General features: G+C 43.7%; 2 protein-coding genes across 3 annotated transcripts in view; both read left to right on the top strand.

Annotated features, from left to right (window-relative positions):
• The first annotated feature begins 2029 nt into the window (after positions 1-2029).
• Positions 2030-4603, top strand: LOC144091866 (C-C chemokine receptor type 9-like). Its single transcript, XM_077624530.1, has 2 exons — positions 2030-2086; positions 3548-4603. The coding sequence occupies exons 1-2, from the start codon at positions 2030-2032 to the stop codon at positions 4601-4603; spliced, it is 1113 nt and encodes a 370-aa protein (XP_077480656.1).
• Positions 4604-9825: 5222 nt separating this feature from the next.
• The window catches only part of gli3 (GLI family zinc finger 3), a 66993-nt gene continuing 50340 nt past the window's right edge, over positions 9826-26478 (top strand). The window contains exons 1-3 of one of the 2 annotated variants that reach the window (XM_077624392.1): positions 9826-10166; positions 20753-20850; positions 24974-25151. In XM_077624392.1, the coding sequence (XP_077480518.1) occupies positions 25019-25151 (133 nt within the window). In that variant the 5' untranslated portion in view covers positions 9826-10166; positions 20753-20850; positions 24974-25018. The remainder of the gene's footprint in view (positions 10167-20752; positions 20851-24973; positions 25152-26478) is intronic. The other variant, XM_077624393.1, reaches the window with a different exon arrangement.

Genomic DNA, 26478 nt, shown 5'->3' with positions numbered 1-26478 from the left:
TTTTTGAGTGTTTATTTTTGCTCCCGGTAAGTATTGGAATTGTCGTGTCCAATCAGAATTGAGGCTTTTTTCAGTATCGGATGTGTCCAAAGATAAACATTAGCCTCCGTAGACGAGCGCAGAAATTAGAACGTACACACTCCCGTTTTTGCATTTAAAGTGGATTGGACGATTGACTTGTTCAGATTGTTTTTTTTTTGCGTGAAAGCTGATTTGGAGTGAAAACACCCACTTTTTTGCCGCAGCTGTTTCCCCCGGGCCTCATTGTGGTGCCAACGGACACCCGGCGAACAAATTGCGCCTCTTGCGAAACAAAAAGCAAGCCTGTCAATCAAACCAGCGGACTCGTGCGTGTTTCGTCATATCTGCTGGGCTCCGTCGCCCTCGTGGAGCGTGTGCGTGTTGTGGTCGGTAATGTGACTTTGTCATTTGATGTGTTTCCCTTTAGCGGCTAAATTGGCATGACCCATTTTTGTCTTGGGTCACGTGATGGTTTTTCAGAAGTCATTATTATGACTGGACACTATCTATCACCAGCGTTCAAGTATATGCCACTTTTTGGTGTGCGTTGTTGTGACAATGCAAGGTTTTTTTTGCTTTATTATTATTAAAGCGTATCAACTTTAGGTCGAATTGCCATGACAAGGACAGGAACATCAGTACTATGTCGATTTTTCATTTCTATTAAGGTGTTTGTTTTTAATAGGAAACTGCTTCATGACAATAAAGGCATTTAATTCCATTTTGAATCAGGTTTCTCCATTTTATGGGTGTACCGGGAAATAGTGCGCTGACAAAGTTGGCTAAAATGACTATTTTTGAACTGCTCAATAATTCATCAGATAAAAACAAAGTCCTAACACGACCATTTTGATCATCAGTGATTGCGTAGTGAGTTTTAGTGTCATAAAATGGTCCAAAATTATTTAGATTTTTAAAATCACTAAAGACCTAATAGTTCCAATATAATATCAAAATTTCCCTTCATTTTTAAAATTGTTTCTACTACTTTATTTGTTTACTCAAAAAAAAGTGAATTTTCTGATCTCTATCAAATATGTTAATTTAGATCACATGTGTCAAAGTGGCGTCCTGGGGGCCAAATCTGGCCCGCCGCATCATTTTGTGCGGCCCGGGAAAGTCAATGATGAGTGCCGACTTTCTGTTTTAGGATCAAATTCAAATGAAGAGTATAGATGTATATTACATTTCCTGATTTCCCCCCTTTTAAATCAATAATTTTCATTTTTTAATCATTTTTTTCTGTGTTTTTAGTTCAAAATCATTTTGTAAAATCTAAAAATATATATAAAAAAAGCTAAAATAAACATTGTTTTAGATCTATAAAATAAGAAGAATATTCAGGGCTTTTAATCCAGTTCTTTTAATCCATTTATTTAAAAAAATCTAAATATGATATCTAAAATGATCGGGCCCACGTGAAATCAAGTTGACGTTAAAGCGCCCCGCGAAGCAACCCGAGTCTGACACCCCTGATTTAGATGGAAAAAAAATGTAGTGGATGTGTTGCTTACTGCCCTGATGGATTGTCCATGGATTTTAGATGCACCCTTGAGGTCATCCCAATGACACACACACACAAAAAACAACAAAAAGCGCAGGTGTGTGAGGTGTACATCACCCTTTTGCCATTCATCATCCAGCCGACAGTCAAATTTCCAAATCTCAGATGACCGGGTGAACGCTTTGAACAGCTGGACGGAGTGGAAAAGATCATCTGCTTCTTCTCCCTGACCTTCACCTGAACGTTTCTGGTTTCGCCGTCTCTCGTCGCCGGGAACTTGAACATCTGCCAAAAGAATTGCTTCAGTCGGGGCGGGCTTATTGTTGCCTGACACGTGCTTTTTCCGCGGCGGCGCTCATAAAAGACGGCGGGCGAGGACTGGCGCTCGCACAAAAGAAGAACTCGCTGAAGGCACCCAACGGTGAGTAGAAATGAGTCACTTATTGACAAACTATTGTCATTTTATGATCTGGTGACCTTGATGTCTATTTTTGGCAGAAAAACATGGAGGATTTTTTTCCATCCACGGATATGACAACGGAAATGGATGAATATGTCACAGTGAGTATATTGGGACATTTTATTAATTTATTGAAATGTAAGTAGGACCTTGTAAAATGACCATGTGAGTTTTAACACTCTACTGTTAATATTTAATGCGTTTACGGTATTTTAAGATACATCGGTGGTGTCAAAGAGGTGGGCCGGGGGTCTTTATTGAGGCCCGGCAAGTCGTTTTGTGAGGCCCGTTGGGTTTTCAAAGATTAGTATATAGTATACGTATATATGATTTTTTGCACAAAAAGTAATTTTAAAAATCTAAAATAATGTTTTATTTTGAACATAAATTTATATATATATATATATATATAAACTGTTCAAATCAGCATTTTTGGAAGCTAAAAACTATTTTTTTACTTTTTAAAATCCAAAATAAACAGTATTGAAAATGTATTTCCCTTTTTTTTTAAGTTAAAAAATACTTTTAATACGTATAGATCCAAATAATAAAAAATGGTACCATTTTTTTTATTTGGATTGATTTTAATATTTGTAGAAAACAATAAAAATGGATTTGATATTTGTTTGGCTCAAAATGAAAGGTCAAATAGTCAAAGTTGGTCTATAAATGGAGTTCCAAAAATGCAGCCACAACGTCTGGTTCACATGCTGCGTTATCTCGGCCCCCCCATCTAACCTTTATCTCCACCCTGGGGGTGTCGGTGCGCACCTCCCGCCGTCTTTGGAGAGCAGCAGGAAGTCACGAAACGTTGCGGTTTCTCCAGCCCAGTGCGGAACACCTGCGCCAGACGTGCTCGGTGGATTGACGTTTGCGTCAAAGCGTTTGATGTGGAGTGGGCGCGTCTCCAGCAGAACCTTTACAAACCTGCAAAAAAAAGCGAAAAGAGACAAAAACATTGCTGACAGGAAGTGAAAAGGCAAGGTGCTGCGATTAAGAGTGTTCCTAAACACTTTCTGTGGTCTCCAAAAGTTCTGAAAGCAGATGAAGTTCTCACCAACGCCCATGGATTACATTTCCGCCAGCAGGGGGCGATATATCAGCCATGAAAACTTCCTTTTATATGTCCAATTATATAAAACAGGTGGATTTACCTTCACTGAATTAAGCACCGTAGTCCAGGCAGTGTTTAAAAAAAATTCAGCCATTTTTTTTCATTTTAATCCGTGAGTGCTTCAACTAAGGCTAACGACTGTTATCGCTAGCCTAGCCCTAGCATAGCGGCTCGGTCGTAGCGGGTCATTTGTACTAGCGAGCTCAGGTCGGAGCCTTCTTTAATGATAAAGTTGTCCCGAACATGGCAAACTGTGCGTTAGCATTGCATATTTGTTGTTTAGAACTGTTAGTGTCCTTTTTGTTTTGTCTAATAAAACCTAGCATCTTCTCTTGCCCCCGCAAATAACTTTGAGGTGGAAAATGCTAGCCTAGCCTAGCAACAAGGCTAAAATGAAATTCTTTGACGTAGCAGCTCATGGTCTAAAACTGTATTACGCATGTTTCAGACAGAGCCCTGGGACTACGACTACGACACAGGACCCACCCAGTCCACCGGCATGTGCGACCGGAGCTGGGTGCGGCAGTTCCGAGGTCGCTACGAGCCCCCCCTCTTCTGGAGTATTTTCGTACTGGGCGGCGTGGGCAACCTGCTGGTGGTCTGGGTCTTCAGCACGGCGCGCAATCGCCTCAAGACCATGACCGACGTCTTCCTGCTCAACCTGGCGGCGGCCGACCTGCTCTTCCTTTGCACCCTCCCCTTCTGGGCCTCGGACGCCGACGAGGGCTGGCGCTTCGGGCGGGCTCTCTGCAAGACCGTGTCGGCCGTCTACAAGATCAACGTTTTCAGCGGCACCTTCCTCTTGATGTGCATCAGCGTGGACCGCTACGTCGCCATCGTGCAGGTCACCAAAGCTCACAACCGGAAGGAACAGCGGCTCTTCTACGGGAAAGTAGCCTGCGCGGCGGTCTGGGCGCTGTCCACCGCCCTGGCCGTGCCCGAGTTCCTCTTCGCCCGGGTGAAAACGGGCACGAACGCCACCTCGTTTTGCGTGATGGTCTACTGGAACAACGGCGGGAACTTGACCAAGATCCTGGTGCTGAGTCTCCAGATCTGCATGGGTTTCCTCCTGCCTCTGGTGGTCATGGTCTTCTGCTACTCGGTCATCGTCCGGACCCTCCTGCGCGCCCGCAACTTTGAAAAACACAAAGCCCTGCGCGTCATCATGGTGGTGGTCTTGGTCTTCCTGGCCACGCAGTTGCCGTACAACGGCCTGCTGGTGCTGGAGGCCTGGCAGGCCGCCAACGCCACCATCACCGACTGCGCCGCCGTCCAGCGCTTCGACGTGGCCGGACAGGTGGCCAAGGGTTTGGCGTACACGCACGCCTGCCTCAATCCCTTCTTGTACGTCTTCGTCGGGGTGCGTTTCAGGCAGGACCTCTTGGGCTTGGCCAAATCGGGCACCCGAAGACTCGGGAGAGACGGGATCCCCAAGGTCCACGTGCTTACCGTGCGACCGTCGGTCGCCACGGACACCGAAACCACCCCGGCGCTTTCCTTGTGAAAGTCGGGCGGACCTGGATTGGGTTTCTTCGTCACACGTCAGAACTCTTTACGCTGGCTTTGGAGTCTTTTTCGGTTAATCTAGCTGGACTGGGAGAGGCCGGGGGACTGTCAATAGTCCAATTTCATCGAAAATCCGGGGCGGAAGTTAAAGAAAATGGTCTAACCCACAAAAGTGATTTGGCAAAACCAATGTCTGTTGCTGTCAAAGGCTGTGAAGGAATTATTTGGCCCAAACATGTCTTTGTAGGACCATCAGATTTGAACCTAAAATTGCCTGAGCTAAAACTGTCTTTGGATCTTTCTAACTAATTATCCGCCATCCATTAGGATAGGCGACCAATCCATTTGGACTTCAGGGACAGATTGGTCGCCCTATTACCATGAATAACTTTTTGTGGGCACTGTACATATCATTTGTAAATAGCATTCTATGATTTTTTGGGTTGTGTTTTGTATCTCTAAGTTAAAAAAAAAGCTATTCTTTATTTTACAATTAAAAAAACATTTTTAAAACCTGCCATTTCTATCAACTATGAAGATAAACGTTGACAGGTGAGCCACTTTTTGGCATCTGCTCGCCGGCTGTGGGAAACTAAACCCCTCGGACGGCCATGTTGGCTCTAGTTGTGGTTTAACTGTCTTCTTCTTCCTCACTTTGCACATCTAACCGAGTTCTAGTGGCCCAAACGGAAATCGTGCGGCTTTGTTAGCAACACGAACCCTTGGGGTGCTGTGGTTGACCACCGTCTGCGTTCTGCGGTCTTCAGGTGAGACCCACATTTGTTGTTCTCGCTTGCAGTTCACCTCGTCGCCCTAGAGTGGCGTTGTTCACCCATAAAATAACTTTTTCTTTTCTCCACGAGGGGGCTGAAAAGGGCGCCCTCTACCGGATATCTTTTTCAGCACCCAGAGCCCAAGTGGAAAAATGAGGAGAAGATGGATGTGGTGCCTTTAAAGCCATCCGGCCTTTCTTTGTTTAATCGCTCTGTGAAAAATGTGAGCGGCGCCCAAAGTCGAGCAGGACCTGAATCCGGACGACATCCCATCCATCTCGCCGCAACCCACGCGTGAAGACTTGGAGGAGCCGCTGGCCTCCATGTTGGACCCGTTGGGGTCCGCCGTTGACGGCGATAGGCGTTAAAAAAAAAGGCCAATCAAAAGGTTCAAAATAATCATGGGAAAATGGGAGTTATTAGGAGAAAATGTCAATTGGATCCTGTTGTAAAATTGCTTTAAAGGGAAAATGTGAGTTTTTCCCATTAAAACACAAGAATTGTAAATGACATTATTATCATATTACATCAAATTCAAATGACGTTATCAAATTGAACTGTATCAGGCCATAAATGAGCATGTTAAATCATGCTCAATTTGAAAAAAAAATCTTGTTAAATTGCAAACGATCCTCACGCTGATCCTCACCGAATCATCATCCCGTTAAAATATGAAAAAAATCCCCTTTAAAACCCATTAAAATATTTATAACCCCACCATGTGAAAATCATCACAACATTGCATGTGCATTTCTATAGTTTTTCCTTTCAAATGTCATTTTCATTCAGACGTCTCACATTGATTGAGCACCAACGACGACTATAGACGTCCAAACCATTCAGCCCGACTCAAAGCTCGACCTCCCTGTCGGATCAAATTGGACGTCCATCCCCGTAAAAGGTGGGTTAAGATTGAAAAAAATAAAAATCCCCCCAATGGCTTCTCAGCGGGGTGTGTAGACTTTTGGAGCGGTGACCCTTTGCCATCCCATTAGAAACAATAAAACTCCTCCAAGCGAAGCGTCAAGTAAATTCTCATGGAACACAACACACACACACACACACACACAGACACACACACACACACACACTTGAAGCGGTTCCCCCAAGACTCGCTTAAAGAAGAAAAGGCATCAATATTTGATCAAAAGCGCGGCGTGTTTGCGGTTCACATCAAAGTTACAGGTAGACGTTGGCGCTCTTTTGTTTGGCCTCCGTTCATCTCCCACCTCATGCCGGACCTCCGCCACGTGGCTTCATTAGCCGCCGTTTCTTATTGGTGCCACTCTTTTTTTTTTACTTGATGATATTATGGTTTCTTTGTACAGGCGGATTTTGACGTTTCACTCACACATCATGTTTTAATCTTCCAATTTCAACATTTTTTTTAAATTTTTGTGATTTGACAGCCAGTGGCGGATCCACCGGGGTGGCATGCGGGGGCAATGGCCCCCCTAAAAGACAGCCTGGCCCACCATTGAGGAAGAAAAAAAATATCTGATCAATTTGACATTTACCCGTCGATGCTGGGGTTGTGACAATGAATTCATGTCAACCAATACATTGATTTGTCACGCACAATTGAACCCAAGTCATTCAAAAGGCAAAATGATTACAATTTTGCTATGCTGTTTTTCCAAATATTTTTCCTTTTTAAGAAATACCACCTCCCCTGTCCTACCCACGTCAAAATTCTTTGTTTTTTTTATTGCTTTGGGTAAATTGAAGTTGATTGTGTTACGTGTTCACAATTTTGCATGAAATCCATCTTTATTCAAGTACTCTCGACCCCTCAAAAAGTTCCTAAACCCTTTCCAGCAACAGCGAAAAACAGTTTTTTTGGGTTAATATACGACAAACTGGGAAAAATATTGACTTTCCCTTCCCAAACTCCCTCAACCCAACTTTTATTGTCCATTTCCCGTCCCCGTTTCCCTCCCCGCTAATCCGATTTTGCCCACTTTGAAGCGTCTTTGCATGAAAGTGACCCACATTCTTAAAAAAAAAAAAAAAAGACAAAATAGGAATATTGATAAGTGCCTGGAGCGCTCGGGGTCTGTCGAACTTACAAGCGCGAGACGCTCCAATCGGAGGAGCCCGGGGAGGATTTATCGCGCTCTCCCGATAGACGGCGGCCGTAATGACTTGGGCGCCGAAGAAGAAAAAGTTTGGAGGAGCCGCGGGCGGGCGGCAGATAGAAAGGTCGGCGTCAACGTGCCTCTTCCTTTTGGACTCCATTAGATAATCATATTCATACCACACAGGGCCGCTTCTTCTTTCATTATTGCCTTTTAATCCCACCCGATAAGGAAGGGGGGCGCGCGGGCGTCTTTTTATGATGGCGTCATTTGCGCCGGCCGTGAAAAGTCACCCCGCGGGGCGACGGAGGCCCGGGAAATTGCTTCCATTTTGATACAAATGTGCTTTTTGGGATGACGTCGCCGCTAAAGACGAGGTTGATCTGCGCTCTTAAGAGAGATAACGTTTTGTTTTTTGAATATTTTGCTTCTGTTATGATATTCGCCAATCAAAGTTGGATTTGACCCTTTTTTGTTCTTTAGTTATGAACTGTAGAACGTGGATTGTTTTTTCAAAACAACATTTTCACCCAAAACGGGACATTTTAGATGGTTTCCAAATGCGAATCCACGGTCAAATTCACTCGCAGCTATTGACGGCAATGGACGCCCAATGATATTTGAGCTGGAATGGCCATGACAAGTCTATATATATTGTCAGCGCGCCGTCACTTTGTCACATGGCGAAGAAATATGGTGGCCGTTATTGATTTGACTCAGTGTGTTGTTGCCAAATAAGCACAAAATATTGTGCTATTTTTTTCTTCTTTTCAGTCATGCGTTGATGCCACGTCAAAGCTGACAACACTTCACTCATCATGCCGCTATTTTTCCAACAATAAGGTCACAATCCAGCTGTTCTCTCTCTCTATTTTTTTTCATTTCCTCTCTCTTTTTCTCTATTTGTTACATTACATTGTAATGTCTACGTTGTCTATGTTCTCTACTTGCATTTTTCCAAATAACGACAATTCACAAAATAATCCTCATGTTTTCAACTCAAGGTATATTTCATACACAAACATTTGTTTTAAAAAAATCCAGAAATTATTCCAAATTTGAGGGTAAAACTTGATTTAATTGGGGTGCGACACGGTAGTGGAAAGGGGGGCTTCGGCGGGCAGGACCCCCCCGAACCTTCCTTTCATTTTCTTTCTTTCTTTCTTTCTTTCTTTCTTTCTTTCTTTCTTTCTTTCTTTCTTTCTTTCTCGGGCTTCTTTTGATACACGCTTTGGCCCGTCCAACTTCTTGGGAGAGAACGGCGGCTCTTTGGCCCGCGGGCACGATCCCACGCAATCCCAGAGATCCCCTTTGATCCAATACGTCAGGGAAGCCCCTCTCCCACATGAGCGCTGACTGATTACCGTCGTCATGGCGACCGCCCAATCCCCCCCCTCCATTGTCGGGGCCGGGCGTCCAATCCTTTAGGACCGGGAGGGCCACGGAACGAACGGTCGTTGGACGTCTGGCCCCGTCAATGGCATCCCAGAAATAAAAGACTAGTTTGACCGCTGGCCACACGCGTGTTGACATATTGAAAAAAAATGTATCGGTGGGCTTGCGGCTAAAGAGTAAATGCATCATTTCCGTGTCTATCGATCACATTTATTGATCAGCAGCGGTTAAAAGTTGCGCCGGAGATGGCGCTTTTTCAATATTTTCCTTTCATCGTATACGCAGCCTATAATAATTGACTAAAAGAAAGCACGTTATGTTAAGGAATTAGAGTTATTTAATTAGCTTCATGGGCTAAAATGGCATTAATTAGGGTATTTTTGACTACCTGGTGACTTGAATTTCTTACATTTTTTGGAGTAGTCCATCTTTGAAAACAGTGTTCAATGTGTTAAATTTGAAATGTAATACATACATACATTTGTATAGATTAAAGGTGCCAAATACTCGTTTTCACAGTTAAACATAGTTTTTTTCCTTGACATTTTTAAGGCTTTCATGTGGCTTTTTAATACATGATAGTAACATAGTACTTCTATAATACTGCAAAATCCTTATAACTTGCTTAACAGCATCATTTTCACATATTTTCCTTGACATTGTAAAGGCCATGTGAACACTTTAATAAACAAGAAGACGTTGCTTATTTATAATACTGCATTCCCTTTAGGCCTACTTCACGTACTGTATGTACTTTTAAGTTTCTGTCAAAACTTGAAAATTCTCTCCTGTCAGTTTAAAAAAAAGTGGATTATTGCAGATATACATTCTACTTCGTGATTTTTTTCTTAAGTTTTGTCAAGTGAGTGGTAGAAAAAAGGGGGTTAAGGGGGTACACTAAATAAAAAAAGAAAAAAAAGAAGAGGGCGGTGTAGAGTTGAAGGAAGGAGGAGTCAAATGGGGGAAGGAGCAGCTGGAGTTCCACACTTCGTCCTCTCTTCTGGAAGAAAAAAAAAACAAGACTAAGCGGGACGTGCACTCTCTACTTCGTGTGCTGTTTTAGGGGGTGCGCAGACTTTTTGGGTGGATGCTTGTTTGTCTGACAGCACTTGAAGGCAACCAAGAAGCTAGAGAAGACGCCGAGGAGGACCACCAACTTTGGCCGTCTCGTTTGGGACTTCCAACGTGGAAAAAAGAAGGAGAAGAAGGAGAAGAAGGACGAGGAGGACGAGGAGGACCTTCTGAGGGGCTTCTGCAGCCCACGAGAAGAGAACAAGGATCCAGCACCCCCAAAAAGTCCATAGAATCGTCTTCGGTAAGTCGCCGGATTCTCGCGCCCTTTTTAGATGCTAATAAAAGTTGGTCAAGTTGATTTGACGTCAAAGTTTTTTAGTTGAATTAAAAAATGGACGACTTTTTTTGCACAAACTGCGTGTCTAACGTGTGTGTGGGGTGTGGGGGTCGCGTGTGTTATCGTATTTCACGACGTGTGTGTGTGTTTTTTGGACTTGTTGAACACGTTAACGAGACACCGGATTATCGTTAGCTTAATTGCAAATAATGACGTCTTTTCTTTCACTTGTCTTTTAATACGTTGTCCTAGCGGAATGAATATTTCTTATATTTAAGAAATTATTTCTTATATTCTACGTGTGTATTCGTGTTGTACACTATGTGTGAGCGTGTCTTGTGATTTTGGCTAGTTGTCGTAACAAAACATACCAGAAAATTGCATTTCATAATCCTTATTTTTTATGGTTATGGTTATTATTAGTTTTGAATTTAGGATGCGACAAACACACTTTTATAACTACGTTTTTTCCTGTGTTTGTGGGTGTTTAATGCACACACACACACGTGTATCATAATTATTTTTTAGTATATGTTATAATTCGTTGCAGTGAAACTACTACTAGCATTTTTCCTTCTTATTAATAATTGTATTACTTAAAGTTTAACGTGTTATTATAATCATGACATACTGTTACACGGTAAACTTTTTTAACTGTCAATTTTGAAAAAGATAAAGCACTGTAAATATCCATGTATAATAAAAGTATATTTTTAGGCTGCGTTATGAATATGGAGAAAAATTATGCCTCTTAAAAACTAACTTTAAATGAGTTTATCATTAGTCAACGTCCAGTCCATTTGAGGTAGGAGGGATGCCAGCCGTCAATGGGAATGTGGATGTGGTCAAAATCATTTCAGAAAAAATGAAAAAAAAATAGATGCTCTTATGGAGTTAAATAATTACAGGACTTCCAATTAGAAAATATCCAAATAACAACATCAGGTGTGTGTTTATGCACAATAAGGTAAGTTTATGTAGACAAGGAGGTAAGTTTATGTACATTTTTCCAAAGGGGGACTTGGCAGGGGGGTGCTATGTCCACATGTGGAGATATTTTGTTGTAAAGTTTGGGCCAGCTGCTCCACATTTCATACACTGGCGTCTCGAGTTTCCTCGTGCGACACCAAAACTCATCGTTTTCACACATGGACCAAAAATATTAAAAATAAGAAAATATAGATTTTTTTTATATTTCAAAAGATTATTCGTGACAGCAAAAAGTTGGTCTTTTATCTGTGGTTTAAGTTAAAATTGCAAAAGAACATGGAATTGTATGATGTCAACAAGTTTTCATCAGGTTTGAAATGAGATTTTTCATCAACTGTGTACTTGCAATTATTTTATGCACTGTGAATTTCCAAATTATAGACATAAATGTAGTCCATTCTTTTATTTTAAAGTTGAAAAATATTTGAATGAAAACAAATACTATGCTGTGGTATAACATCATGTTTTAAATGTACTGCAAATATTTTTCTTTCAATTTAAATGTAAAGTTTAATCATGCCTATGATTTTTTTATGACTTTATTGGAGTCGTCGTATTCCTAAAAATATTCATAAAAGACTTTTGACCGCTCATAAAATTACAGGGAAGGCAAAAATCCTATTAAAAAATCATAATATCAGAAAGTATAGCAAGTTTACGTTGCATTTAGGAACTCATTATCTACCTCTGACGGCAATAGACGTCCAATTCATTTAAACTGGACAGGTTGGTATTATCATATAAAGTTAAGAAAAACAAAATCAGCTTTTTTTCCACTTTAAGGTCAAAGGTCAAGGGTACCGTAAGTCAAACAGGTGCACCTTTTAAAAAGAAAAAGAAAACACAGAGAGGACACGTTGTCATTATCATGACGAATGTTCCTGCGTTAAAAAAAAAAACGTTCGCAATCTCCTTTCACGGTTCGGCTCGCTATTACCGATGTTTTTTCCGATAGGCTTTATCTTCACTTTTGAAGTCCGAATTATGCAGAGTTGGCGTGGGCCACCGCCGCCCCCCTCGCCGTCCCCCCGTTTGCGTGCCCCCACAGAATGGAGCCTGTCATGTTAATGCGAGGAGGTGACATTCTATTAGCTTCTTGAGCTATGGCCTATCCTCACACACACACATGCACACGCACACGCACACACACACAGGCGCACACATACACACACACACACAGGCGCACACACACACACGCGCGTTAGGTGACGCCAGAGGCCCTAATGAGCGCCGTTGTCGTGCTAATGCCGGCGTCGTGTCGAGGAAGTTGACTTCCCTTTTCGGGATAATTGTGCGCTTGTCCTGACCCGTTTTGTCAGCATTCATCTTTTTTTTTTTTAAATGTTTTCTCACTGGTTTTTAAAGATGACTAAAAACGGAGAGTCTGGGTGTTTGCTTCAAGATGTCAGGCTTGCTTGAAATTGAGGGGTAACTATCTATTTTTAGTAAGCCGTATGTGGACGTATACTCGACTGTTTTAGTCTAATTTACAGTTTTAAAAAGTGGTCAGTGGATGACATAGTCATGACGGGAAAAATAAACAGGAGGTGGGGGAAAATAGTCGCGAAGAATCCCTCAAAAATAAAGTGGGATACACTCTTCTTCCCAAAAAAATCATGCTTTGAAAAGTGTAAGGGTAATTCCACTTGTCATTCTTTCTTAGTGTCATTGGCACACTTCAAAAAGTCAATCTATGTACTTCCTTTCTTCACTCATCTTTGAGAAAATGTACACATTTATTGACATCTCTACTTTCTTCTTCTTCAGGCAAATTGGCACATGACAAAAAAAAGAACTCTTCATATCTACCTGCTGTTTTCATTCTTCTTCTTTAGTCAAAATGACAAAAGCGTTTCCACATAAACTTCATGTTTTCATTCTTCTTTTGCTGAAACGACACCCCAAAATAGCATCTATAGTGTAGTAGTTGCACTTTTCATTTTTCTTTAGTCAAATTTAATACACCCCAAAATGTGTACTTCCCTACTTAAGTCCAATTTAAAGAAATAGCCGAACGGTGACCAATCGTGTCGCGACAGTCAAGACGGAAGAAATTGCAGCGACATCCCAGACTGCTCGACTTTGAAACGCCAAGTGGGTTGTCATTCCGACGGCATTGGCTTCCATCGACGGCGACGGGCGTCTCATCCGTCTGGACCACTCGGTTCAAACGGATTGGACGTGCGTCCCGCTCCCGCTTTGATTTAAAAGAGACGACTAGAGGACGAAGGCGGGGAGGGAGTTGAAAAGTGCGGAAAAGCGTGCGAGTGAGCGAGCGCCAATGCGTTTGCGTTTGCGTGCGAGCGGAGACAAGAAAGGGGGCGCGGGCGGGTTCTTCAGCGGCCCGCTAATCCCCCGGCCAGCCGTCCCTTCAGGGCACGCCTCAGATGTGGCTCCGTGCGGACCGGCACATTTAATATGCTATGTGTTCACCCCCCCTCTTTCGACCTCCGACCGCCATTGTCCCGGAGCGGGACCCCGGCGCCCCCGCCCACGGCTTGGAGGAGCCGCCAAAGGTGATGTTGTCTTTGGATAAGGCGCAGGCTGAGGATATTCTTTAATTTCAGATATGTCAAGGCACATTTTTTTTGCTCTATGCGACCTTTTTGCTAAATAAGCCAGAGTGGCACTCAGAGGAGATGGCGTCCTCTGCCAATTTGCCCTTTTTTTAACCAAAAGGAATGCTCTGTTTGGGGTATTTTGCCTGTTACTGCATGCAAAATCCTTAAAAGGAGTATTTTTGCTATTAGATTTACCCCAACAAACATGATGTCATCATAGGTGAAGCTTTTTAAGTTTTAGCTGTACAGCGGTGCACCATTTTTATTTGAAGAAACTACTACAAAAACTCTATTTGGCCGACGGATGGAGAGTCCCGGGGGGGTGCTGTAGTCGTTTCTGAGCATGTGCTTTTGCGTCGTTGTCTAACTCGTATGGTACTTTAGCGAACTTTTATGGAGACTGTGAAACTATCGTATTCTTCGCACTACATGATGCACCCGCTGAAGCACATGTGTCAAAGTGGCGGCCCGGGGGCCAAATCTGGCCCGCCGCATCATTTTGTGTGGCCCGGGAAAGTCAATCATGAGTGCCGACTTTCTGTTTTAGGATGAAATTAAAATGAAGAGTATAGATGTAGACTACATTTCCTGATTTTCCCCCTTTTAAATCAATCATTGTCATTTTTTAATCCATTTTTTCTGTGTTTTTATTTCAAAAATCATTTTGTAAAATATAAAAAAAGCTAAAATAAACATTGTTTTAGATCTATAAAAAATGGAATAGTTATGGCTTTTGATCCAGTTCTTTTAATCCATTTATTAAAAAAAAAATCTAAATATTATCTAAAATGGTCCAGCCCGCGTGAAATCAAATTGACGTTAAAGCTTCCCATGGACCAACATACACAAGAAAGAGGGGAAAAAAGTCTAATTTTTAGGAGGGCCATTTTTTATTTCATCCTAACAGAAGGATCAAACATACGTGACGTGACAATAGTTAAAAAAACGGGCTGAGTAGGTAGCTGTTGGCAGTTTTTCAGATAAGTCGCTCTTTTTTTTCATACTCAAGTACGACTTGTTTTTTTCTCTGACCTTTGACCTTATGTGCTTTTTAGGCTATAGTTATCTGAAATTTTGTATCAAAATCAAAGGTAAATAACTAATTGAATACAATGAAATCACCGAGTGAAGCATGACAAAGTTTAGCGCCCGCCAAAGTCTAAGATGTTGCCACTTTATTGTCTTGAGGAGTGGAGGTCAACGAGGGGTCCATTGTCAGGGGTTAATACCTGAAAGCATGGCAAACATGTTTTCACAAGGGTACCCCACCTCCCCCGACTCTCCCGACTCCCCCCTCATCCCCGCCAAGGGCCCCCTTTCTCCCCGCTCTCCATTTCCGCACAGGTCGCGCTCTCTTCTTCTATGCGGAGAAGAACGCCGACGCGAGCGCTAATGGCGCCTCCTCATTTCGGGGAAGCAAAAAGAAGAACTCCGGTTATCTGAGCAAACTTAAGCTCCCCCGCGCACCCCCTCTTTGACAGCGTCGTATTTGAAGACTAATCGTTTTTTCTCATGCAAAGCGTGCTGTTTTAAGAGGGAGGAAGGGGGAGGGCTTGTGTTTTAACAATACTCCGCAGGGAGCGAGGAACAGGGTTTCGGGGATGGTGCGTTCTGGGTAAAAAGGGGGGTCTTGAGGGGGGCCTTGGATGGGGGGGGGGCTTGGGGGGGGCATTCCGTTTTCCTTTGCTCTGCAGACAAAGCCCAGTTCCTTTCAGGGTTGTGGTGGGGGTGCGCATCCAAGTTCCTTGAAAGAGAGGGAGGCATTTTTAATGACAGTTTGTCATCGCGCGGCCCCAACTTTACGGCGAAATGGCGGGGGCGGCGGCCTCGTGCTGGCGGGCAAAAAAATGCGAGGAGGAGCAGAAAACGCTCTCCCAGGCGCCGAAAAATGCCCTTGACTCGGCTTGAGAGTTGATCGGGAACGTATGTCCCGTGTCAAATTGAGCTTTTCAACAAATGGACTGACAGCGACGCCGCTTTTGGGAGTCATGGAATGCACTATGGTCAGCGAGGGGGGTTTTTGTATTCAAAAAGGGGGCACCAACAACAACTTTTGGAGGTTTGGTCTGGACCAAAACGTGCAGGCAATGAATATGTGCTAAGATAGGCTAGTCAAGTTAGGAGTTGTTACAATCTTCTGTTCAGAATTGCTCCTTAAAGACTAACTTCTGGCTACTTAAGTCGTCATTTCGCACAATTCAGGAAACGAATTAAGGCTACTCAAGTTTTAGGAGCAACAAAACACAATTCAATCTGTAACTTACCTCAAGCAGATTAAAGAGGACATTTGTGCTAAGGTTAGCTAAGACCTAAGAGCAGGCTACATCATAAATAACTTATGGCTACTCAAAGAGTACTCCAGTAAAGTAAGATTAACTGAACACAATGTAACAACGGTAAGTTAAATCTACTCAATAAGTCATTGAAAAACTAACTGAAAAGTAACTTGGGGGGTTTTAACGAGTAAAATCAGGTGACTTGAGGAATAACTTACGGCAAATCTAAAGGCTACTTTACCCACTTATTAGACGTCTAATCAGTTTGAACTGCGAGGGCAGGCGCCATGTTTTTTTGAAAATTCTGGCATAAAAGGTACACACTTCTTTCACTTGTTTATTACTTAATTTTTTTTGTCCTGTCGTCATAGTCGGGGGCGCACGATTTATGTCAACAAGCTTTTTCCCAAACAATTCATTCATGTCCCGTAAGGGGGGGGGGGGGGGGCTCCTCCCCGTCCACCGAGGCGTCCATTTGTCAAAGGTGGCGGAGTCCCCGCGCCCCCTCGACGCTTTCCCGCCGACACGCGCCCCGAGTCATTGTCCGAACCCGGGCAGGACATTACTCACCGCGGCCTCTGGGGGTCCGGGTTGCGGCTGTTGCGGTTAAAAAAGTGAGGGTAAGCATTCGCTTGCGCATATTGCGGGTCAAATTGACCCATTTTTATTCCCCCAAATAAAGCCTGTGTGAAGTGAGCGTGTGGGAGAAAGAGCGCTAAGGGAAAAGGGGGTACGGTGTGTGTTAGGGAGAGTAGCGTGCAGCCGCACCTCGGGGCTCAGCAGTGTGTAAGCCCCTCACTAGCACCCCCCAAAGCTGCTTCCACAAAGAGATTTACAAGGCAGGTCTCCGGTGTGCCGGGCTGCCCTGCATGATAAGTGAGAGACTTTCGCTCGACGTGTATGCGGGTGTGTGTGTGTGTGTGTGTGGGGGTATGTTAGCTTGCAGAAATTGACCTTTCTGCACTTTTTTTTTCCCGTGCGCGTCAAAGCGTGCCACGCTTTGACGAGGCATCCCGTTAGCTTTTAGAATTATTTATAAAGCTTTTGGCTGTGTGGCGCCTCTAAGTCTCTTGTCTCCTCCCATTACTTGAGACCACATTACCTGCACACCCATTTTTTGGGGGGTCCTCCAGTCCACAACGCCTTGCCAAACTTTCCTCCAAATTTTCAAGGCGGTGGCTAAATTATAAGCGCCTCTAAGATAGCGGGCATAATTGACATTGCATTGTGAAATGGTATAATTGTGTCATTCGCTGCCAGCCCTCCCAGTTCAAATGGATTGGACGTCTAGTAGGGATAAACATCTATGTAGTAATTGTAGGTGAACAAATTTGAGTTTGAGTTAAGAGCATTTTAGAAAAATAAACCCAAAGAATTGCCTTAAACATACTTTTAAAACATATTTAGATTAAGTATAGATTAATAAGAGCACTACAAATATTGTAAATAAATCCACTTACTGAAAAATGACAACAAACCCACGTTGTATATTGCGACCTTATGCAAATTAGCTTCTAAACGGAATGTTTAGCAAGACTTATTTTTGCTTATTTCCCTCTTGTTATAAATGTCAAATGTTAATTTTATTTTGATTTCATTTTCAGGGTGCGCGAGCGGCTTCGAAAGTTAGTGAAATTTCCGAGCGCATTTAGCGGATTTATGCTAATAGAGCCCTTATTGAAACAAGCTGCGAAGTGATTAGAGCCTCGCATGCTAGGTTACAACTCCATCATCCCTCTGGCATTCGGGTTGGGAAAGGGGGGTCCGCTGGGGTGGGGTGGGGGGAGGGATCAATGCAAACAAGCTCACGCGGGCTATTAAGCCATTAGCGCCGCTATTGTCGGGGGGGAATTTACATACGCCGACCCGCAGGAGTTGGAATGCGACGCTTGATTGCGCGGGTGAGCGACGAGGTCTTCGTCGTCGTCTTACGTTCGGCTCCTTTCTTCCCCCCCTACTTTTTCTTTCGCTTTTTCTCGGCGCAGTGACTTTCCCCAGCTGCGCGTTTTTGATGGCTTCTCAATGAGTGCACGCGGATAGGTGGGGTGCAGCAAATCCTCCGAGACCCCCGTTGTTTGCCTGAGCGCCTACTCCACAAGTGCGCTAACGTGCTTGATATGAAAGGCCGGGCGGGGCCTCGTCTCCAAAGTCGGCGGGACTCCGCCGCCACAGCCGCGCCGGCCTTTTGATGCGCGCCGCCGGAGGAGTGGCGCTGGCGTGTACGCCGGGGGTCTCGGAGGATTACGCGCACCCCACCTGTACCCGTGCCGGTCGGGGAGGCGGGCTGATGCGAAAACAAGTAAACTTAAGGCGACTTCAGGTAGAAGTCAGGAGACGGGAAAGAATAATTTAAGGCGAGAGTGTGTTCAGGTGACTTCATTTTTACTGTATTTTCGCCAGCAAAACTAATAATAATATGCTTTATGTATAATTCAAGGGGACTCTTCAGTGATGATGACAGTGAGCAATTAGCGCTAGGACAGACTCAAGTAGCTCTAGGCTAGCTCTTCAAAATTGAAGCAACTTAAGGCTACTTAAGCAGTATTTTTAAAATGCAACAAATTTGCATGGCGTTTTTAAGAAGGATCAAAGACATTTAAGGAGTAAGAAGACGCTCAAAGAAGTCACTTAGGCCTACTTAAGGAGTAGTGTATCCTAGGAATAATACGAATGAAGTCAGTAACCTTAAGCTACTTATAGAGTCATGTAAGAATACTGAAGGATAATTTAACACAAAGGAAGCATTCATTTGAAACAACAATATTCGAGAACCAATTGGATGCTACTTCAGGAGTAATTTCATGTAATGTAGGAAGTAACTTGAGACTACTTAAAGTATAACTTAACAATTCAAGCAGTACCTGAAGGCATCTTAATCGCAACCAAGATCATAACTATTATTTGACTCATTTGGAATCATTCAAGCGGTAACGTCAGGCTTCTTAAGGAGTATTTTAGCGCACATTTTAAGCCCCTTCCCTAAATATAAGGCCAATGGAGAAGACTAAGCCACTTCAAGGCGTAACTTGAAGCTACTTAAGTAGCATCCGAAGGCCCGAATCGGACAACCGGATGATTCCCCGCCCATTGGCGCCGTCTCCCAAGAGATGAGGCGAACGGCCAGCGCACGCTGCCGTTGCGGACTCATCCCCGTCGGCTCGCTTGGAATGCTCAACCCCCTCCTGGAAATCCTGGCCTCCGCACAGGTAGCCAAACATGAAAACCGCGCCATTCCACGTCGACCCCCTCCTTTCTCGCCACGTTCCTCCGACTCGGTCCGATTTAGAAGCCGTTAATGCGCTCGGGCGGCGCGGCCCGAGGATTAATAAGAGCCGATAAATCGGGCCGCCGGGGCTTCCGGTCCGGTTTTAAAGTAAACACGATGACTGGGAAGGGCTCATTTCTCACTTAAACATCCTGACGGAGCCCGCTAATAGGCTAATTGTGCTCCGTCGTGATTATCGCGCGTTATCACCTCCGGCTCTTGTCGCGGGAGCCCCCGGCCGGCCCGCCATCGCCATTAATCACGCCGCCGTATCAATGCGAGAGGAAGTCAATTAAAGTCACTTAAAGGCTGCTTAAGGACTCATTTAAGGCCACAATAGGAGCATTGCCAGGCTACTTAAGGACCAATTTAGCCTTGCAAATTTGCCCAATGGCGACTAATAAAGTCCATCGGACTCCAAGACTTGCTAAAGTCAATTTAAAGACTAACTTGCGCAATAGAAGGATTTTTATGGAAGGTTAACGGCAAACCCAAAGCAATTCAAGAAGGAACTTGAAGTCATTTAGGGAGTATTTTAGGGCCCAAAATTGTTTTTTAAGCTAAGTCATGGACTAAATGTGAAGGAACTTAAATACTACTTACTATACTTCTATTCATTGAGTAGTTGTCAATCAAAAAAACATTTTTAAAGGCAGTTTAAAGAGTAAAACAATGTTAATGCTAATGAAGCCGGTAGCTACAATGGACAAATAGCCACCGATAAACCTAGTAGTCGACCGGAAATATATAAATAATACTTTGCGTGTCAACGGAGAAAGCCCTCGCGGCTTTATTGGTGCCTTATCTGCCACGTCGCCGGCGTCCAACCAAACAAACAAACAAAAAAAGCGGCGGCGTGTAAGCGACGCGATTACATCGTGCGGGTTTGTTACGCCGCGACGCGAGTGGCGCTCGCCTGCCCCCCCGCCGTCCCTCGGCGGCGGCGGCGGAGAGGTCTGCGGCTCCCAGGGATAATCCAATTAGCCGCCGTTTGTCCTTGATGCAAAAACATCGGCCACGATGGCACCGCGCGATTTGGTGGCCATCGGGAGAAAACCAAGAAAAGTCTGAAATTTGATGCTAACTTGACTGTACATTTCACCTTAGAACTGCACATTGCTTTTCAATTTCGACTGGAAACATGAAAATAGTGTTTTGAATGTGATTTATTTGAAGAGTGTCAACAGTGGAACTTGAACACGCGGATGTAAAAGAGCAAAAATGGCAAGAGCTCAAGCATGTCCGACCGCACAAAAGGGTGAAAATGCTGCGTGCTAAACCACTTTGCGTGTGCATTTCTGTGTGTAAGTGTGTAAGTGTGTGTGTGTGTGTGTGATGGGGTGTGACTAATTCCTGTTAAATGCCCCCCCGTCCCAAGACTGGCCTCAGTGCCATCTGGGCACCAGATGTGAATTTTTCAAAAAATAATCGAATAAAATTCAACTTTATCTCTTTTAGTGCCTGCGACGGTGATACACGTCCAATTACAGTGTCAAAGAAGCCATCAGATTGGGGAAGAAAGTGTCTCAAAACTTTTGACATGCAGGTGTATATAGGTACGTATATTTTTGTATTCATATTAATGTTCATGAAAATGTCATCATGCTTGAAACGTCATTTATGGAAATATGTACACGTGGTCAAAAGTTTTGGGACACTCCCACATCCTGTTAGACAGGAAAGTCACTAAAACATTTTACGGCAAGTCTATTAAAAAAAATCTCCTTTGAGAAATCCCATTTAATAAAAAATAAATAAAAAAAATGACAGAAGACAATTTCCCGGACATAACGTGTTAATCACCCTAAAATAAAAGCATATTTCTCCTTGTAATAATAAATGATGAAAGATGACTTTTCCCCACTTGAAAAGGGTCAATTTTTCTTTTACTCGCTTCGCGCCCAACACCTTATCCAATGCGAACACATGCACGCCGCCGTGCTTTACGGCGAGATTGGGATAATCTGGCTCCGGGGTTTCAAAAGCGCCCCCCCCTTAACCGCCGACCCCCCCACCCCTTTTTCCTCGGCCCCTCGAGTGTTTTCAGTTGTTCCAGCTGTGCAGCAGAACCTTCATCTTGTTGGCATAGCTGTGAAATTTACAAAAACACACGCGGGAAAACGTGCGCAGGCACGCAGCGCCCCTACCGCCGCCCCCCCCGCCTCGAAACCCTAGCAGCCCCCCCTCATTTTTCTACCCCACTTTCGGCCGCTCAATCGTCTCCATCTCTCCGACTCGCGGCGTCGCTGCGCCAGCGATAAGATAGCGGATCTTGCCGGTCGCTGATGTAATGATGATGAATGCCGCAGTCGCAGCCGCCGCCGACCCCCCCCCCCCCCCTCCCACCGCCAAGGGGGGGGGTCCCGGGACCCTCTGTACTGAACAGTCCCCCTAATGAAATGAACACAAATACGGCGGAGGAGAGGCGGCAAATTGAAGTGGACACAATCGGAGTTGATGGAACGAATTGGAAAAAAAGGACATTTTTTTTAGCGTTTAAAGTCCAAGTGGGAGCTGATTGGCTGCCTTCGACAGATGTCCAATCCATTTTGACTGGGAGAAGCGGTGGATTAGGACGCCTGTCATGATGTTAGAACTTTTTTTTTCCTTCAAAATGAAACACCCCAATTTTTGTCCAGAAAAATAGGACTCCATTTTCCAGAAAAGTACTTTTTTTTATCCCCGTAAATTTCCCGAATAATTATAGGAACATTTTCTATTAAAATATAATACATTTTCACCCCCAAAACAAGCTTTCCTAAAAAAAGACTTGTTTTTATGAGTTCCCAGTCCTAAAACCATTTAAAATTTTTTTTTAGAAAAGAAAGTTGGTGCCGAAAAAAAAAACAAAAAACAACAAGCATGAGTTTATTTTCGCTCTTCACTTTGATGTGTTTGACTTTGAGCCGCGCGTCTTTTGTGCGCCGGGCGTATAATTTATGTTAAATTGATTTGCTTAATGTGCTTATAAAATAAGGATGTTTTTCCCGCGAATGGCGGCATTTTAAACCCGTTAAATGGCCTCGCTGGCTTCACGGAGGGATTACCACCAAAAAATGGAGACCTCAAAAACAACAAAACTTTGCGAGGGGAAAAAAATCAAGGAGAAATGGGCTTTTATTTTGGGAGATCAACAGGTTACGTTTGGAAAAATATGCCGTCCACTCATTTTGGAATTGTTCTTTGTAGCCAAAAGGACTGGACGCCATATTGGATCGGCGCTCAGTTATTTGAAGAATTTGGTCCATTTCATTTTGGATGACTCCAAATGCATTTTTCCACTGGCGGCCGTCCCTCCCTCCCTCGCGCTTCAAACGGGTCGGACGTCCGCCGGCGGTAAACTCATTGGAATTGGCGTCAGGTGGAAAAGCGCCACGCGACTTGATTGGTTTAAGGCCAAGGCGTTTAGCGGCCATTCCCTCCTGGCTGCGAGAACAAACGAAGCAACCCTTCACCCTTTGGCGCGCGCCTCAAAAAGCCTCTCGCCGATAAAACCTGACGCGCTTGTTTACAAAAGCTGCGCCATTCCAAAGGCACGCAAAGACTTGTCATGTATTATTTCCAAACACATCTTTTATTCACTTGCTGCTTTTCTTGTACAAAACAAGGCTGACAAAATGGCGGTCAAAATGGGGCCAAAGTCTAATGGATATTATCATTGTATAGAGAATATTTACTCCCCACCCCTTTGTTTTGAAAATAAAATAAAATTAAAGCAACATTCTCATTTGTTTTTCAGTCAAAAAAGCTTTTTTAAAAATCGAAAAATAATACAACTGAAAATTTCCATTTTTTTTAATGTAAAGAAATACTATTAGAAGAAATACTTAATGTTGAATTTTTTTTTTGACATATAAAAAACAATTTTGACATTTTATAAGACTTTTTTCATCCCAAAACATTTTTTTAGATATAATTTTTTATAAAAATTATTAAAACTGAAAATATTGACTCTTTTATCATTCTTCCATGTAAACGTATAAAAGTAGAATATTCACTATTTCTTCTTTTAATGAATACATGATGAATTTCCCTTTTTTGATGAGAAAATACATTTAAAAAAAAAACACGAGCTCATCCCGGAACAAATTTGAATATTCCTAAATAATCTATCGAGCACGAGAAAAGCCGTCCACGCATTCACGTCACAATTCCGTCACCCTAAACGGGCCGAAAGGTATCGCGCGGTCATGCGGGCAACATTAAACGGCGGGCTTTGTTTAATTCCGTTTTGATTGGTCGGGGAGTAATTGCACGTGTGTTTTTCTTTTCTTATTTTGTGTGTATTTTCTGGGGCGAGCTGGAAATTGCTTACAGATGCGGCAGGTCGGGCTAGACGACATGCGTCAAAAAAAAAAAGTCAAACAAACACAGCGCGCAGTGTTTGTCTGAAGTTTGCAGCCCCCCCCCCCCCCCCCCCCCCCAAAACAAAACAGCCACTTCCCCCTGGCCCGCTCTGCTTGTAATAAAGCGTGTTTACAGACTACGTGGCAATTAAACGTCTCTGTTGGCTAATTAAAGAGTCTGCATGTTAGACAAGGCAAATATTTGCACGCCGTCTTTTCCCGTTTACCCGTCGGCTGACGGCGATACGCTTATATTTGGACAAAGAACCCCCAAAAAGGGTCAAATGATGATCATATCTAGCCATCGATGATCTTTTGGTGCCTTTGATAGCAATAGATATGTGCTCTATTTTGTATTAGGAATGCTGGCAGAAGTCATTCAAGCTATCTTAAGCTAATTCAAGCAACCATTTAAGGCTAAAAAGGCTACCTTAGGTGCAATTGAACACAATTCAAAAAGTAACTTAACACAGTTTTGGAAGAAACTGAAGGCTACCGAATTTTCTGCACTATAAGGCCCATTTGAAAACAGCTTCCATATATAAGTCGCACCACATTATCAGGCGCAGTAATAAAAGTAGTGGTTGGAGGGTTACGAAATGGAGCTGCGGAAAAGGGAATGTCATACCACGATCAACCAATATTGATCGAAATAAAAGGCGCATCGGATTATAAGGCGCGCGGTTGTAGTATAGAGCAAAAAATAGCGTACCTGAAGAGTAACGTAAGGCCAATTCAGGAGTAGTTTAAGATCATTCAACAAGCGATCTAAGGCTCCTTAGGAAGTCAACACAATTTACTAGTATACATAATGAGTATCTTAAGTTAAGTAGCATTTCCAAAGTTGTAACGATCATAAACCAAGATGATTTTGCAGTGTCGGATAGCCAATCTTTTCTAAACTTCAACCACCTTTTATTCTTTGAAAGAAAAATTGCCCAGCACTACCGTATTCCCAACAGGGCCTTCAAACAATCCTTGTTTTTTTTTGCAGTACTGTTTTTGTGTGTGTATATACGCTCTCCGGTATATACCCTTAAGGTTTCTTCTGGCCGCCTAACACGAGCATGACTATCTGCACTGGCTTTGACTTTCTTTTTTTTTTCTTCCTTTTGTTTTGTCAGATCCCAAATCTCATCTCGTTGTATTTGTGGCTTGTTTTTTTTTTTTTTTCTCCTTGGCAGGAAGTTAGAAGTTTAGGGTGACGTACTCTGAAAGAACTCGCCATGTTTCAGATGGCCGCAAAGTCCGGCGCTTGGACGGCTTTCAAGTGGGAGCCTGGCTAACCCCGTTTTTTCTTCTTCTTCTTCTTCTCCTTCTCCTCCCCCCTTAGTCATCCCGTCCGTCTCCACGCGGCGCTGAGGAATGAGCATTGGCCATGGAAACCCAGTCCCAGGCCAGTTCAGCAGCTGAGAAGAAGAAGAGGGTGGAGAGCATCGTGGCCACCAAGGGCTCTTCGGCGCGCAATGACATCAGCGAGAAGGCCGTGGCCTCCAGCACCACCTCCAACGGTACCAAGTCTTTCTTCCTTCTCTTTCTCACCACAACACCACACACATTTTCAATAGTTTACTTGACTAAAAATGGCAAAGGCAGTAAATATACTATGACTATACATCTTTAATCTACATTTAAATGTTAGCGTGAAACATAATGTCGACACACGTGATGAGTAATCCCCCCACCGTTTGTTTTGTGGCTATTTGGATTTATGTTTTTTATTCGTTTCACTATTAGCGTTAGCGTTGCAGCCATTTTGTGCCCAATCGGGAATGGTTTCACAGCTATTTGACCTATTTGTATCTGTGCGTTTTTTTGTCAAAATGGACCCCGTTGGGCCGTAGGCCTTCTTGGCATAAGTTGGTAGGCTTGATTTTTTTTCTTCTGGCGTCCGAGAAAGACTAACCGCGGGCGCGCGAGTTAATGGCTCATCACATTTAAGTGCAGATGTCCCTGACCCGCCGCCCCGCCGCTTGTTTTTGTAACCGCGATGATATCATTCCGGAGCAACTCCCAAAAGCAGTATTTAAAGACGCGGCTGTTTGCCTTACCCCCATTTTCCCATGCTCGGCGGTGACTCACGCCATATATAGCGGACGGACATGGCCACGCTTGTTTACGTAGCAGCGCCTTTACGTTGCGCCGCGAAGACGCGACAAAAAGCGCCGCCGTCGTGGAAGCCGCAGCTGGGCTCGTTAGCCGAGGCCGCTTTGGGTAATCCCACGTCCGGGGGAAATACATAGTGGCCACTTTGTCCCTCCGCATTATCAAACACCCGCGCCCAAAAGTCATTGCCAGATGGCCGGCGTCGTTTGGGCAATCAAGATGGCGTCCGTTTCTCGGTGACGTAAGCGTTCGTAAAACGGGGCGAGATTCTCCGATGGAGTCCGTTGCACCTGTTTCCAGTTTAGGTCCCGTATTTTAGCAACTGCACGCTAAGATCCATTTCCCCAAATCTTTTATTGATATATCTTTGACACATATTCATTTTACCTCCAGCTTTTGACTTGAGCCTGAAATGGCGTTAACATTCTCCTCGAGCAGCCTTACTTGACGGCCGTGTTGCCGCTTGAATGATCTCCTCTCCGCGCCTAAAATAGCCTTTCAAGTTTTTCTCTGAAAGTGTGCAAATTCTCCTGAAGTAGCCTTAAGTGACTTTTGTGTAAATCCACTCCAAATGTGACCCTATGTAACTCATGAAGAAGCCTACCTCAATTTAAGATACATCGAACGTAGCCTTAACTGACTCTTTCTAATCCCTACTCTTGAAAAAAGTACTTCACAAACTGTGCGAGGACTCCTTAACTGAATCATGTTAAATTCCTCCATTTTTTAGTT

The sequence above is a fragment of the Stigmatopora argus genome, chromosome 17 (genome assembly GCF_051989625.1).
Source record: "Stigmatopora argus isolate UIUO_Sarg chromosome 17, RoL_Sarg_1.0, whole genome shotgun sequence".
Lineage (NCBI taxonomy): Eukaryota > Metazoa > Chordata > Actinopteri > Syngnathiformes > Syngnathidae > Stigmatopora > Stigmatopora argus.
Note: the sequence above shows the minus strand (reverse complement) of the source record. Positions and strands in the feature narration are given on the sequence as shown.

Bases quoted from the DNA above. Each gene is read 5' to 3' on its own strand.
- LOC144091866 (XM_077624530.1), top strand. From the start codon at position 2,030: ATGGAGGATTTTTTTCCATCCACGGATATGACAACGGAAATGGATGAA. The intron at 2,087-3,547 runs GTGAGTATATTG...CGCATGTTTCAG, and splicing joins AAATGGATGAATATGTCACA to ACAGAGCCCTGGGACTACGA.